Source organism: Scyliorhinus torazame, chromosome 2 (assembly GCF_047496885.1).
Source record: "Scyliorhinus torazame isolate Kashiwa2021f chromosome 2, sScyTor2.1, whole genome shotgun sequence".
Taxonomy (NCBI): Eukaryota; Metazoa; Chordata; class Chondrichthyes; order Carcharhiniformes; family Scyliorhinidae; genus Scyliorhinus; species Scyliorhinus torazame.
This window is the reverse complement of record NC_092708.1, coordinates 401,836,917-401,852,888: the sequence shown is the minus strand read 5'-3', so window position 1 is coordinate 401,852,888 and position 15,972 is coordinate 401,836,917. Positions and strand designations below refer to the sequence as shown.

The following is a 15,972-nucleotide window of genomic DNA, read 5'->3' as shown; positions in this document are numbered from 1 at the left end:
GGACGATAGGGACATTTAAGGGGCATCTTGACAAATATATGAATAGGATGGGAATAGAAGGATACGGACCCAGGAAGTGTAGAAGATTGTAGCTTAGTCGGGCAGTATGGTCGGCACGGGCTTGGAGGGCCGAAGGGCCTGTTCCTGTGCTGTACATTTCTTTGTTCTTTGTTCTTTGTTTGAGGCAAGTTTTTTTACACAGAGGGTAGTGGGTGCCTGGAACTCGCTACCGGAGGAGGTGGTGGAAGCAGGAACGATAGTGACATTTAAGGGGCATCTTGACAAATACATGAATAGGATGGGAATAGAGGGATACGGACCCAGGAAGTGTAGAAGATTGTAGTTTAGACGGGCAGCATGGTCGGCACAGGCTTGGAGGGCCGAAGGGCCTGTTCCTGTGCTGTACATTTCTTTGTTCTTTGTTAATTTAAAGGCCAACACAGACTGGAAATTCCAGGTTGTGTTTCTGCAGCCTTTTATATAGTCTGCCAAATTCCATTATATAGTCTTCCATGGAGATATCCTCTATTTTCCGGAACTTATCAAAATCCGACCATGCTTCATACGCACTTAACAAGTCATCTTTCTTATAAATCTTATCCATATAATGTAATAAAGTCTCCAGACCTTCTTCTGAGTCTAACTCTTCCAATTCCAGCTCAGAAAGCACTTTGTTTCGGATTTTACTGCCATATGGTAGAGAAAGAGCCAATGCCATACCTTGTTTTCTCTTTCCCAAAGCAGTTACCTTAGTCCACATAACTACTGCACTTCTCCATTGGTCGTACAATTCCCTTTCAGAAAATAAGGGAGGATAGTCATATCCAGCCATCTTTATCCTCGGTTCAGCCAGATATTCCTTTTATTTTCTCACTCACTCCTTGGTTTGATCTGGAAAAGTTGTATCTTTCAACCCTTCACATTTACACAGCAACCACCCTCTGCTACCAATTGTTAGACGTTTTAGTTGCTGTGATATGAAGAGTCTAAAGTTCTGTTCCTTTTTCACAAACACACATTTATTTCATTCCAACAGCCTTTGCACAAAACTCGAACTACACATCACCTGACAGAGGCCAGCTGAAGCCCCTTTAACTGTCAGTGTCAATTAATGGATACTTAACATAAATGAGACAACTAATGGCAATGTCTCTTAACCCATTACTTAATATGAAGAGCGGGGGACCCTGTGGCAGTGTGTCCTCACTTGGGGGATGTGGGGTAATGTCCATGTGTGTGGGTGGGGGTGATATTACTCATGGTGGGGGGGGGGATGTGGGGTAATGTCCATGTGTGTGGGTGGGGGTGATATTGCCCATGGTGGGGGGGGGAGGGTAATGTCCATGTGTGTGTGGGGGGGGGGGGTGACATTGCCCATGGTGGGGGGGGGATGTGGGGTAATGTCCATGTGTGTGTGGGGGAGTGATATTGCCCATGGTGGGGTGGGGTGGGGGGGGGGGGGGTGCTGCTGGCGGACCCACAAGCCCACTCTGAAAATGGCGGCCCGCTCTCTGAGTTCAGCTCCCCAGCCGGAGTTTACCAGCTGGTCACGCTGGTGGGATGTTCCAGTCTCACGGCACACAGGTTTCCCAACAACGAGGATGCAGTCATCAGGAGAGCCGTTGACAATGGCGGGACCTGAAACTTCCACTGATGAGACGCCTCCGCCACTGACAAACAGGCGGCGGGTTGGTGGGTAAATCCCACCCCAAGTGAGGGCTAAACCAGTGAGAAACCCCCCCCCCCCGAGCCCAGAATGTGACTAAGGGCGGGAATCGTCAGCCTCGCCCACCCCCGACCGGAAATCCCCGCCCGAGGTCAATGGACCTTCACATGGTCCACATCCCATCCGTGCCAATCTTGCGGTTGAAGAATCCAGCCCTAAGTGTGGTTAGATAGTGGTGGGGAACTCACCAGCAGAGCCGGGAGGAACTCCCAACAAAAGCCGCCACAAATGACACTTGGAAACCTTTCCGTTACATTGTGCCCGCAATATAGGAACTGAGCAGGTGAAATGGAGGATGGTGGGAGAAAGAATAAAAGAGAAAGTGTGTAATAGTGTCTGAGAGACTTGATGTCAGAAGGATTTCTGATGCAATGCAGAAGGGAATGGTAATTGGACCAGTAAAGAAAAAAGATCTGTGTTTGTGGGAAGTGGGAATAACAGAATGGTGAACAGCTGCCATTTGAAAGCAAAAAACAAGAAAAGCAAGACTAAAATATGCAAAGAAAAGCAAAATGGAGGCAAAGATTACAGTCTGAAATTGCTGAACTCCGTGTGAATCCAAAAGGTTAAATTCTCAAAGTGAAAGATGAGGTGCATAGTGTTTTATTGGAACATTGCAGGGGGGAAAGACAGAGAGGTCAGAGTGAGGGCAAGGTGAAGAATGTAAAGAGCAGAAAACGGGAAGCTTGTGGGCTGTTCCCAAAATCTGAAAGGAGTGTTTGGGACCTTCAACAATAACGTGAGTTATCCCCCCCCCCCCCCCCCACCATGGGCAATGTCACCCCCCCCCCACACACACACACACACACACACATGTACATTACCCCTCATCCCCCCGTGGAGGTCACAGATTCCACGTGACCTCCACAGAATATGAACTTCCCCTGTAAGGGGGTGGGGGGTTTGCCTCATAACAAGGTGAAAGCTCACCAGGTGTATAAACCCTGACCTGGGTGCAGGTCGGGAAGGAGACGCTTCGGGGAGCGGAGGTTATTGTACATTGAAATAAACCAAGTCTTTGTTTTCTACCTGCTTGTCCATGCGGCTACTTTGGCGGATTCTACATTTGCGATGAGAATAAAGTGGAGCTGCCGTTGGTGCCAGGGAGACGCATCAGAGCCACTTCGTCTAGGCCTTGAGGTGTCGCATCCAGCTGCTGAAAATCCGCATATTGGGAAACTCTAGCTGTTTCAAGCAGGTCTCGATGACTGGCGGCAGTGTGGGGAACACATGCAACTCTGTTCCAGAACAAACGATGCAACTCTGTTCCAGGGCAGCACGGTAGCCTTGTGGATAGCACAATTGCTTCACAGCTCCAGGGTCCCAGGTTCGATTCCGGCTTGGGTCACTGTCTGTGCGGAGTCTGCACATCCTCCCCGTGTGTGCGTGGGTTTTCTCCGGGTGCTCCGGTTTCCTCCCACAGTCCAAAGATGTGCAGGTTAGGTGGATTGGCCGTGATAAATTGCACTTAGTGTCCAAAATTGCCCTTAGTGTTGGGTGGGGTTACTGGGTTATGGGGATGGGGTGGCGGTGTTGGCCTTGGGTAGGGTGCTCTTTCCAAGAGCCGGTGCAGACTCGATGGGCTGAGTGGCCTCCTTCTGCACTGTAAATTCTATGATAATCTATGAAACGAGATCCTGGGGAACAAAGGGCAAACTGGTTTTGCTGATGACTTGCGGAGGACCTATGTACAGCCTCACAAAGAGCCTCACCCACCCGGATGTGCCGGATTCTCGGTCGTTCGCCACTTTGGTGCCTTGGTATGGGAACATTTTGACCCAAAGCCACCGTTGCTGATCAGGGTTTCCGTTTCCATCTGGCCACCCAGGGTCAGTCGGAATCTACAAACGACCTCCTGGCCTGCCTCCGAACATTGGCTGAGGTGTGAATTTGGTGCTGCATTCAACGAGTCCTTGTGAGATCGATTTGTGCGTGGAATCCACGATACTGATACACAGAGAAAACTACTGCTGTGACTGACCTGACCTTGCAGGGCACCGTGGAAATCACACTCTCCCGGGAGGGCGTGGGTCAAGGGCTCCTGGAGCTCCAGGGAATGGAGCCTTGACTGCCAAACGTACGGTGCTCAAATCCCGCCCAGATCCCGTCTCATCCTTCTAAACTCCAGCGAGTATAAACCCAAACTGTTTAATCTCTCCTCGTACATCAACCCCTTCATTCTCGGAATCAATCCGGTGACCCTCCTCTGAACTGCCTCCAATGCCACCACATCCTTCCTCAAATAAGGAGACCCAAACTGGACACAATACTCCAGATGTGGTCTCACCAACACCCTGTACAATTGCAACAACACTTCTCTACTTTTATACTCCAGTCCATTTACAATAAACGCCAACATTCCATTTGTCTTTTTAATGAAACACTGTACCCCCAAACCAACTTTCTGTGATTCAAAGACATCCAGATCCCTCTGCCCGATCCCTCTGCCCAGCTCCCTCTGCCCAGATCCCTCTGCCCAGATCCCTCTGCCCAGCTCCCTCTGCCCAGCTCCCTCTGCCCAGCTCCCTCTGCCCAGATCCCTCTGCCCAGATACATTTTGAATCTGCTTACCATTTAGATAATAATTTGTTTTTCTATTTTTCGGTCCAAATGGATAACCTCTCACTTATTCACATTAAACTCCACCTGACACATTTGGCCCAATCTCTGAGCCGATCCATATCCGTCTGTAAACTCTATCTCCTCTTCACTGCCGGCTTCCCGTCTATTTTAGTATCATCCACAAATTGTGCTATGTTACACTCTGTCCCTGCTCATTTATCTCGATTGTAAACAGTTGTGGTCTGAGGACTGACCCCTGCGGCACCCCGCTAGTTACCGTTCACCAGCCAGAGAAGGACCCATTTATCCCCACCCTCTGCTTTCTGTCAGTCAGCCAATCCTCAATCCAATCTAGTACTCTACCCCAATCCCCTGCGATCTCGCCTTCTGGATCGGTCTTTTTTGTGGCACCTTGTCAAATTCCTTCTGGAAGTCTAGATATACCACATCCACAGCTTCCCCATTATCCACCTTGCTGATTATGTCATCAAAGAACTCGAGCAAGTTTGTCAAGCGTGACTTACCCGTCATAAAACCTGCTGACAATGATGGATTGAGCTCTGTCTTTCCAAATGTTCAGTTATCTCCTCCTTAATGATTGATTCCAGCAACTTCCCCACCACAGAGGTCAAGTTAACCCGTCTATAGTTTCCTACTTTTTGCCTCTGTCCCTTTTTGAATAGGGGTGTTACATTAGTGTGTTTCCAACCCCCATCGCCTCTGCCAGGATCCAACGATGAGTGATGCTTTTAGCGGCGTAGGAGTACGTGTTGCGGAGCCATGATTCCGCACGCTGATGCGCTGAGCTGGCTCCCTCTCCCCACCGGCCGCCCGCTCCGGCATCGACAAAGTCAGCGCCGCCCTCCATTTTGCCGGTCACAGAGTCCGGCATCCACAGCTGGACTCAAACAGACCCACAGCTGTCCCGGGTGCTACATACTATCCCATATGGGGCCCAGCACTGAGCCTTGCCAGAGGCTTGAAGACTTTACACCAACAAGATCAGGGTCGGGCAGGTCGGATCGGGCCGGGCATGGTCGGTGATGGCCGGATCGGGTCGGGGGCCACGCCGGGTCGGGCAGGGTTGGGCCGGGTCGGGCCGGCCAGATTGGATCGGGTCGGGACATCCTTGGTCCCGCCTCCATATCAATTTTGCAGGACCTTTTCAGGGAGCTGTGTTTCTAATTGTCGTGGACACCCACTCAAAATGGATGGAGGGGTTTCGGACAATTGCGGGTGCGGAGTTCGGGGTGTTCATGGCTGTGAAAACTATTTTACAACAAGTGCTTACTGACCACACCACCCGGCATCGAATGGATTAACGGAGCGGGTGGTCCGGGGGGGGGGGGGGGGGGGGGGAAGTATTAGAACCCCCATGGAGGTCACTGTATAGGGACTGTCAGATTCCCTGTGACCTTCACAGAATATGACCTTCCTTGGCAATGGGGGTGGGGTTTGCCCCATAACACGGTGAAACCTCACCAGAGTATAAATCCCGATCTGGGTGCAGGTCCGGGAGGGTGGCCTTCAGGAAGGAGGATTTGTTCTTCGAAATAAAGCCAGGGTGCGATTCTCCAGAAAGATCTCAGTGTGGTAGCGAGCGGGACCTGCCGTGAGCTCCATGGCACTCGGCCCAGTGAGGCCGCCAACGCTATTCAACGTTAATTGGTCCACTTAACGAGTCCCCACAAGCTTCATGCCGAAATGAAGACTTGTCAACTGATTTGCCGAGACCGCGCTCGCCAGCCCCCCACTAACAAGTTCGAGCAGCACCTACACAGCCAGCCCCACTCAGCGCACAGCCTTGGCCCCAGGAGACGCAGACCTGACCTCCACCTCCGATGTGCATCCTGTGGACACACCCAGACATAATGGTAGAACAAGGAAGGCTAAGCATGGTGAGGATCGCTAAGCACACTGGGTAAGGGGGGGGGGGGGGCAGCACCATCGGGAGAGTGGGGTATTGTTGGACACCTGTGACACATTGAAACCCTTCACCATAACCAGTATGACGCCAGTATGTGGGCCGACCTCCGAACCCTTAGCCCATCTCTCCAGGTATGGCCCCCCCTTGGGCTCACCGCGTGCAGGCGACGGGTGTGAGCGAGCACTCAGCAGACAGGCAGGGGTCAGACTGCGGCATTGATTGAGGAACACCAGCGCTCAGCTCTCTGCGGGTTATTGTCACACTCCCCCTCCCCTCGACAGTGACCCACTGACGGTGCTGACACAGTGCCAGCCCCCTGGAGTGATGTGACACAGACCCTGTGAGGGTGAGAAATGGGGAGGGGGGAGGAGGTGGTGATGGTGGACCAGGCCATGTCCTATGTGAAGCGGGCGAGTATGAGGGTTTCCCTGGCCCTCACCGTGGCCGCCTGTCCTGCAGCCTCCGCTGTTCCTCCGCTTCATCCCTGGGCTCGCCCTCCAGCCCCTGCTGGTCCTGCACCCCATTCCCCTCCTCCTCCTCCTCCACGGTGGCTACATGTTCCTCCCCCTCCACCTCCAGCTCGTCACCCCGCTGCTGTGCCAGGTTGTGGACGACACAGCAGAACACAACAAAGCGGCCAACCCTGCAGTGGGTGTACCGCAGCACACCACCGGAGTGGTGGAGGCATCGGAACCACATCTAGAGGAGTCCGATGCTCCGCTCAATGACAGCCTGGGTGGCCACATGGGCCTCGTTGTATCGGTCTCTGCTTCAGTCTCCGGCCTCCATACTGGCATCATTAGCCAGGTCCTCATCGGGTACACCTTATCCCCTAAGAGCCAGCCACCCATCCTGAGGTGGTCCTCGAAGAGGCCGGGATGTCTGACTGCCCCAGGATGTAGCTGTCATGGACACTCCCTGGGAAACGTGCTCACACGTGCATGATCTTCATCTGGTGGTCACACAAGCTGTAGGTTCAGGGAGAGGAACCCCTTTTCTGTTAACGTAGGGCACTCCCAGATGGCCCGGTGAGCGCAGGGTGACATGCGTGCTGTCTAGCAGCCCCTGGGGCATCCCAGCGATGGCGTACAATCGTGCAGTCCGGGCATCCTGCTGGGCTTGGTCCAGGTCAAAGTTGATGTAGTTTTTCTCCTGGGCAAACAGGGCACCTGTGACCTGTCAGACACAGCTGTGGGCTGTGGCCTGCGAGATGCCACACAGGTCCCTGCTCGAGCCCTGCAAGGATCGCGAGGTGTAAACGTTCAGGGCTGCGGTGACTGTTATGGGCCAGGGCTTAGAAACTGCAAAGTGTATTATGAAGCTCATCTGACCTATAACCTTTATGTTGAATTTGACGAGGATGAGCATAATAGCCTTCACTTCGGGTGTGATTCATCAGACTTCCTAGGCATTTTTATCAAAACAACGTTTATTATAAGAATGTAGTTAACATATATAAAACACCGCTTGCCACACCCAATGTGCTTTCAGTTCCCTGGACCAGCTTTAAAATAAAACAGGGAAAACGTCCTGCAGCTTAACTCGGTGCTTTCTAACACTGCTGCTGCTTCTGATAGGGAGAGCAGACTGGTGGTGGGGCTGGGATTGCCTGAGCACTAGCCCAGGGTGATGACCGGCGCAAAGGGCTTTCTCTGTGCTGTAGGCCTCAATAGCTCTATGATTCTAACATCACTGATCAACTGGGTGGATTACAAGATCACCCAGTGACCTGATCAAGTGGATTACCGGATCACTCAGTGACACAGTTGGATGGTTTACCAGATCACTCAGTGACACAGCTGGGTGGATTACCGGATCACTCAGTGACTCGGTTGGGTGGATTACCGGATCACTCAGTGACTCGGCTGGGTGGATTACCGGATCACTCAGTGACACAGTTGGATGGTTTATCATAGATTATCATAGAATTTACAGTGCAGACGGAGGCCATTCGGCCCATCGGGTCTGCACCGGCTCTTGGAAAGAGCACCCTACCCAAGGTCAACACCGCCACCCTATCCCCATAACCCAGTAACCCCACCCAACACCAAGGGCAATTTTGGACACTAAGGGCAATTTATCATGGCCAATCCACCTAACCCGCACATCTTTGGACTGTGGGAGGAAACCGGAGCACCCGGAGGAAACCCACGCACACACGGGGAGGATGTGCAGACTCCGCAAGACTGTGACCCAAGCTGGAATCGAACCTGGGACCCTGGAGCTGTGAAGCAATTGTGCTATCCACAAGGCTACCATGCTACCATACCGGATCACTCAGTGACACAGCTGGGTGGATTACCAGATCACTCAGTGACACAGTTGGGTGGATTACAGGATCACTCAGTGACACAGTTGGGTGGATTACAGGATCACTCAGTGACTCAGATGGGTGGATTACCGGATCACTCAGTGCTTCAGCTGTGTGGATTACCGGATCACTCAGTTACTCCGTTGAGTGGGTTACCGGATCACCCAGTGACTCAGTTGGGTGGATTACCGGATCACCCAGTGACTCCGTTGAGTGGGTTACCGGATCACCCAGTGACTCAGTTGGGTGGATTACTGGATCACCCAGTGACTCCGTTGAGTGGGTTACCGGATCACCCAGTGACTCAGTTGGGCAGATTACTGGATCACCCAGTGACTCAGTTGGGTGGATTACCGGATCACTCGGTGACTACGTTGGGTGGATTACTGGTCACTCAGTGACACAGCTGGGTGGATTACCGGATCACTCAGTGACACAGCTGGGTGGATTTCCAGATCACTCAGTTACACAGCTGGGTGGATTACCGGATCACTCAGTGACACAGCTGGGTGGATTATCGGATCACTCAGTGGCACGGCTGGGTGGATTACCGGATCACTCAGTTACTCAGCTGGGTGGTTTACCGGATTACTCAGTGACTCAGCTGGGTGGATTACCGGATCACTCAGTGGCTCGACTTTGTGGATTACCGGATCACTCAGTGACTCAGCTGGGTGGATTACAGGATCACTCAGTGACTCAGTTGGGTGGATTACCGGATCACTCAGTGACACCACTGTGTGGATTACCGGATCACTCAGTGACACAGCTGGGTGGATTACAGGATCACTCAGTGACACAGCTGGGTGGATTACAGGATCACTCAGGGACACAGCTGGGTGGATTACCGGATCACTCAGTGACTCAGATGGGTGGTTTACCGGATCACTCAATTACTCAACTGGGTGGATTTCCGGATCAGTCAGTGACACAGCTGCGTGGTTTACCGGATCACTCGGTGACTCGGCTTTGTGGATTACCGGATCACTCAGTGACACAGCTGGGTGGTTTACCGGATCACTCGGTGACTCGACTTTGTGGATTACGGATCACTCGGTGACTCAGTTGGGTGGATTACCGGATCACTCAGTGACTCAGTTGGGTGGATTACATGATCGCTCAGTGACTCAGTTGGGTGGATTACAGGATCACTCAGTGACTCAGTTGGGTGGATTACCGGATCACTCAGTGACTCTGCTGGATGGATTACCGGATCACTCAGTGACTCGGGTGGATTACAGGATCACCCCATGACTCGGCTGGGCGGATTACCGGATCACTCAGCGACTCAGTTGGGTGGATTACCGGATTACTCCGTGACTCGGCTTTGTGGATTACCGGATCACTCAGTGACACAGCTGGGTGGTTTACCGGATCACTCGGTGACTCGACTTTGTGGATTACGGATCACTCGGTGACTCAGTTGGGTGGATTACCGGATCACTCAGTGACTCAGTTGGGTGGATTACATGATCGCTCAGTGACTCAGTTGGGTGGATTACAGGATCACTCAGTGACTCAGTTGGGTGGATTACCGGATCACTCAGTGACTCTGCTGGATGGATTACCGGATCACTCAGTGACTCGGGTGGATTACAGGATCACCCCATGACTCGGCTGGGCGGATTACCGGATCACTCAGCGACTCAGTTGGGTGGATTACCGGATTACTCCGTGACTCAGCTGGGTGGGTTACAGGATCACTCAGTGACTCAGCTGGTGGATTACCGGATTACTCCGTGACTCAGTTGGGTGGATTACCGGATCACTCAGCGACTCAGTTGGGTGGATTACCGGACCACGCAGTGACTCAGTTGGGTGGATTACCGGATCACTCAGCGAATCTGTTGGGTGGATTACCGGACCAATCAGTGACTCAGCTGGGTGGATTACCGGATCACTCAGTGACTCAGTTGGGTGGATTACAGGGTCACTCAGTGACTCCGCTGGATGGATTACCGGATCACTAAGTGCTTCAGCTGGGTGGATTACCGGATCACTCAGTGATTCAGTTGGGTGGATTACAGGATCACTAATTGACTCAGTTGGGTGGATTACCGGATCACTCAGTGACTCAGCTGGGTGGATTACAGGATCACTAAGTGACTCAGCTGGTGGATTACCGGATCACTCAGTGACACAGTTGGGTGGATTACAGGATCACTCAGTGACTCAGCTGGGTGGATTACCGGATCACTCAGCGACTCGGTTGGGTGGATTACAGGATCACTCAGTGACTCAGCTGGGTGGATTACAGGATCACTCAGTGATTCAGTTGGGTGGATTACATGATCACTAATTGACTCAGTTGGGTGGATTACCGGATCACTCAGTGACTCAGCTGGGTGGATTACCGGATCACTCAGTGACTCAGTTGGGTGGATTACATGATCACTCAGTGACTCAGCTGGGTGGATTACAGGATCACTCAGTGACTCAGTTGGGTGGATTACAGGATCACTCAGTGACTCAGTTGGGTGGATTACAGGATCACTCAGTGACTCAGTTGCGTGGATTACCGGATCACTCAGTGACTCAGTTGGGTGGATTACAGGATCACTCAGTGACTCAGTTGGGTGGATTACAGGATCACTCCCGTACCAGCCTCCCCGAACAGGCACCGGAATGCGGCGACTAGGGGCTTTTCACAGTAACTTCATTTGAAGCCTACTTGTGACAATAAGCGATTTTCATTTCATTTCATTCATTTCATTTCATTTTCACAGCTGGGTGGATTATCGGACCACTCAGTGCATCAGCTGGGAAATTGTCCCATTGGGCAGACGCAGCATGGGTTCACAAAGGGTAGGTCGTGTCTGACTAATTTGGTAGAATTTTGTGAGGACGTTACCAGTGCAGTAGATAACTGGGAGCCAATGCATGTGGTATATCTGGATTTCCAGAAAGCTTTTGACAAGGTGCCACACAAAAGGTTGCTGCATAAACTAAAGATTAATGGCATTAAGGGTAAAGTGGTAGCGTGGGTAGAGGATTGGTTAACTAACAGAAAGCAGAGAGTGGGGGTAGATGGGTGTTTCTCTGGTTGGCAACCTGTAACTAGTGGGGTCCCTCAAGGATCAGTGTCGGGCCCGCAGTTGTTCACAATTTACATAGACGATTTGGAGTTGGGGACCAAGTGCAATGTGTCAAAGTTTGCAGACGACACTAAGATGAGTGGTAAAGCAAAAAGTGCAGAGGATACCAGAGGTCTGCAGAAGGATTTGGATAGGTTAGGTGAATGGGCTAGGGTCTGGCAGATGGAATTCAATGTTGCCAAGTGTGAGGCTATCCATTTTGGGAGGAATAACAGCAGAATGGATTATTATTTAAACGGTAAGATGTTAAAACATGCTGCTGTGCAGAGGGACCTGGGTGTGCTGGTGCACGAGTCGCAAAAAGTTGGTGTGCAGGTGCAACAGGTGATTAAGAAGTCTAATCGAGTTTTGTCTTTCATTGCTAGAGGGATGGAGTTCAAGACTAGTGAGGTTATGCTGCAATTGTATAGGGTGTTGGTGAGGCCGCATCTGGAGTATTGTGTTCAGTTTTGGTCTCCTTACCTGAGAAAGGACATATTGGCACTGGAGGGTGTGCAGAGGAAATTCACTCGGTTGATCCCAGAGTTGAGGGGATTAGATTATGACGAGAGGTTGAGTAGACTGGGACTGTACTCATTGGAGTTTAGAAGGATGCGGGGGGATCTTATTGAGACATATAAGATTATGAAGGGAATAGATAGGATAGATGCGGGCAGGTTGTTTCCACTGGTCGGGGAAAGCAGAACTAGGGGGCATAGCCTCAAAATAAGGGGAGGTAGATTTAGGACGGAGTGTAGGAGGAACTTCTTCACCCAAAGGGTTGTGAATCTCTGGAATTCCTTGCCCAGTGAAGCAGTTGAGGCTCCTTCTTTAAACGTATTTAAGAAAAAGATAGATGCCTTTCTAAAGAATAAAGGGATTCGGGGATATGGTGTAAGGGCCGGAGAGTGGAGCTGAGTCCACGAAGATCAGCCATGATCTCATTAAATGGCGGAGCAGGCTCGAGGGGCCAGATGGCCGACTCCTGCTCCTAGTTTTTATTACCGGATCACTCAGTGACTCAGCCGGGTGGATTACCGGATCACTGCGTAATCTCGTTGCTCACTATAATTTTCTGATTTGTGATTTTGATTGATGTTTTTGTCCTGTGCCTACAGGGTTTCTGTTCCTGGCTGACCACACTCTATCACATGAGGTAAGTTAAACTCTAAATTAATAGAAAATCCTGCGAGTGCTGGTGATCTGAAATAAGAACAGAAAATGCTGGAAAAACTCCGCCTGTCTTGCAGGATTTGTGGATTCGTGTCTAATACAGCTCTTCTTTGGCACTAAAAACTTTGGAACAGTGTCAAAGAAGACTCAAATTTGACTTGAGACGTTAAGTCCGCTTTCCTCTCCAAAGATGCTGCCACGCTTGCTGAGTTTTTCCAGCATTCTCTGTGTTGTTTTAAGCTAACCTCCAGCTGCTGCCAAAGGAAATTGTAATCTATGATTTCATTGAACCAATAATTGTTGGGGCTGGACACTGCACCTTGCAGTCCACACAGACAGTGTCCTGAGCTCTCCATTACATCCCTTGACAACAGACTAGAATATGGGAGGAGAGAAAAACCAGGAAACTGAACACACTGCTTAAAGGGGCAGCATCAGGGCGAGTTTAAAGGGCATTAGCCTCAGTTCTGGGGTTCATGAGAGCTATTCCGCAGGAAAGGCTGCTTCTGACGAGGAAGGCAAACTAAGAAAATGGCAAACAAATGAGTGGGGAGATAAAGGGTCATTTGAATTAACAAGGAATTGGGACAGGGACAAGAAAAAGAAGCAATCAAAGAGCAGGTAAAGAATGCAGAAAATAATAGGAAAATGTAAATTTTAAAATGAGCAAAATGATGGTCGGGAGGAATCAATGGAACTCGGAATGAAAAGGGAGCTGGAAGCATCTTAGAAAACAAAAAATGGAACAAATTCTCAGCATGTCCAGCAGCAGCTGTGGGGACAGAAACAGGGTTAACATAGAATCATAGAATTCACTGTGCAGAAGGAGGCCATTTGGCCCATCAATTCTGCACCGGCCCTTGGAAAGAGCACCCTACCCAAGCCCACACCTCCACCCCATCCCCGTAACCCAGTACATCACCTAACCTTTTTTGGACACCAAGGGCAATTTATCACGGCCAATCCACCTAACCTGCACGTCTTTGAACTGTGGGAGGAAACCGGAGCACCCGGAGGAAACCCACGCAGACACGGGGAGAACGTGCAGACTCCACACAGACAGTGACCCAAGCCGGAATCGAACCTGGGACCCTGGAGCTGTGAAGCATAGAGCTAACCACTGTGCTGCCGTGCCGCCCCTAACGTTTCAGGTCTGTGATTTTCATCTCCTTTGATATCCACAGTATTTTACCTTTGTTTATAAAGCATCCGCTCCACACCTCACACCCCCCCTCCTGCCCTTGGTGCTGCATTATTGGTGGTGATGGCCGATCCCTTGGGTTCTCCCTATGGTTGTGGGGTGGGCAGGATAGAATGTGTGAGGAGGAGGGATTGAAGACTGGAGAAGTGTTCACTTGTGACTCACTCAGTGTGTTTGCTTTAAGGGACGATGAGATTCAGTACAAGTGTGGAATCGACGCCATTATCTACCTCTCATTTCAGCGACATATCCTGGTGCTGCTCACTGTGGTCTGTGTGTTGTCCATTGCCATCGTCCTGCCTGTCAACTTCTCTGGGGACCTACTGGGTAAGGAACTCTGGGATGGGATATGGGTGGGGAGGGGGAGGGGGAGGGGAGGTTGGTTGTGGGGGGGGGAAGGATGTAGTTCTGGGATGGGGTAGATGGAGCTCGGGGAATGTGGAAAGAATTTGGGGGAGGGATGGGGGAGGTGTCAGCTCCAGGAAATGGAGTGGGTGGCGGGAATAGCTACACGGAGAGGCGGTGGGGTAGTGGTATTGTAACTGGACTTGTTGACCTGAGACCCAGGACCCAACTCTGGAGACCCGGGGTAGAATCCCATCACAACAGATAATGAAATTTGAATTCAATACAAATCTGGAATAAAAAATGAAACCATTGCCGATTGTCATTAAAAATCCATCTAGTTCATTAATGTTCTTTAGGGAAGGAAATCTGCTGTCCTTACCTGGTCTGGCCTACATGTGACTCCAGACCCACAGCAATGTCTTTGACCCTGGAATGCCCTCTGAAATGGCCATTGCATTCATGGGCAATGCGGGGTGGACAAAATGGAGTGGGATGAGGTGGACTCCAGGAAAAGGATTGCGGGGTGTTGGGGGGGGGGGGGGGGTATGGTGGGAGGGGGGGGGGGGAGGGGTGGACCTCTGGACACAGGGCAGAATATTTAGTTGGGGGAATTGTTGAGACTCTGGAACACGGAGTAGGGGAAGAAGTGGGAGAAGTAGTGCCTCCAGAACAGGGAGTGAAGGGGAAGGGCAGCACCAGGGAAAGGGACAAGGAGAGGTGGCTCTCAGAGCGGGTACTCCAGGAAAAATATGGGGAGAGGGACAGGGAATGGAGGGAGGGGTGGTTCTGGGCAGGGAGCTTGGGGAGGGGTAGTTCTGGAAAAGGAATGGGGGGGCAGTTCTATTACGGGAAGTTTGGGGTGGGAGGGTGAGCTGTGAGGAGGATACAGAGATGCTTCAGTGTGATTTAGACAAGCTGAGTGGGTGGAGAATTGCATTGCAGAAGCGGTATCTTATGGATACGTTATCCACTTTGGTAGCAAAAACAAGAAGGCAGATTATTATCTAGATAGCTATAAATTGAGAGAGTGGAACCTGCAACGTTACTGGGTGTCCTCGTGCACCAGTCGCTGAAGGTAAGCATGCAGGTGCAGCAGGCGGTAAAGAAGGCTAACGGTATGTTGGCCTTCATTGCGAGAGGTTTCGAGTACAGGAGCAGGGATGTCTTGCTGCAGTTATACAGGGCCACACCTGGAGTATTGTGGGCCGTTTTGGTCTCCTTATCTGAGGAAGGATGTTCTTGCTCTCGAGGGAGTGCAGTTACCAGACTGATCCCAGGGATGAAATGACTGATATATGAGGAAAGATTGAGTTGGTTAGGATTGTATTCGCTGGAGTTCAGAAGAATGAGGGGGGATCTCATAGGAAGCTATAAAATTCTAGCAGGACTGATCAGGGTAGACGCAGGAAGGATGTTCCCGATGGTGGGAGTGTCCAGAACCAGGGGTCACAGTCTGAGGATACGGGGTAAACCTCTTAGGACAGGAGATGAGGAGAAATGGCTTCACCCAGAGAGTGGTCGGCTTGTGGAATCTCTACCACAGAAAGTAGTTGAGGCCAAAACATTGTTGTTTTCACGAAGGAATTCGATGTAGCTCTTGGGGCTAAAGGGATCAAGGAGTATGGGGCGAAAGTGAGAAAAGGTGACTGA

The 15,972-nt window shown here is 51.1% G+C and overlaps 1 protein-coding gene across 3 annotated transcripts in view; it reads left to right on the top strand.

The window, feature by feature from the left end:
* Nucleotides 1-15,972, top strand: part of tmem63c (transmembrane protein 63C) — a 536,405-nt gene that overhangs the window by 242,434 nt on the left and 277,999 nt on the right. For all 3 annotated transcript variants that reach the window (XM_072494521.1, XM_072494522.1, XM_072494517.1), the window contains 2 exons: nucleotides 12,719-12,756; nucleotides 14,159-14,301. In XM_072494521.1, coding sequence (XP_072350622.1) covers nucleotides 12,719-12,756; nucleotides 14,159-14,301 — 181 coding nt within the window. The remainder of the gene's footprint in view (nucleotides 1-12,718; nucleotides 12,757-14,158; nucleotides 14,302-15,972) is intronic.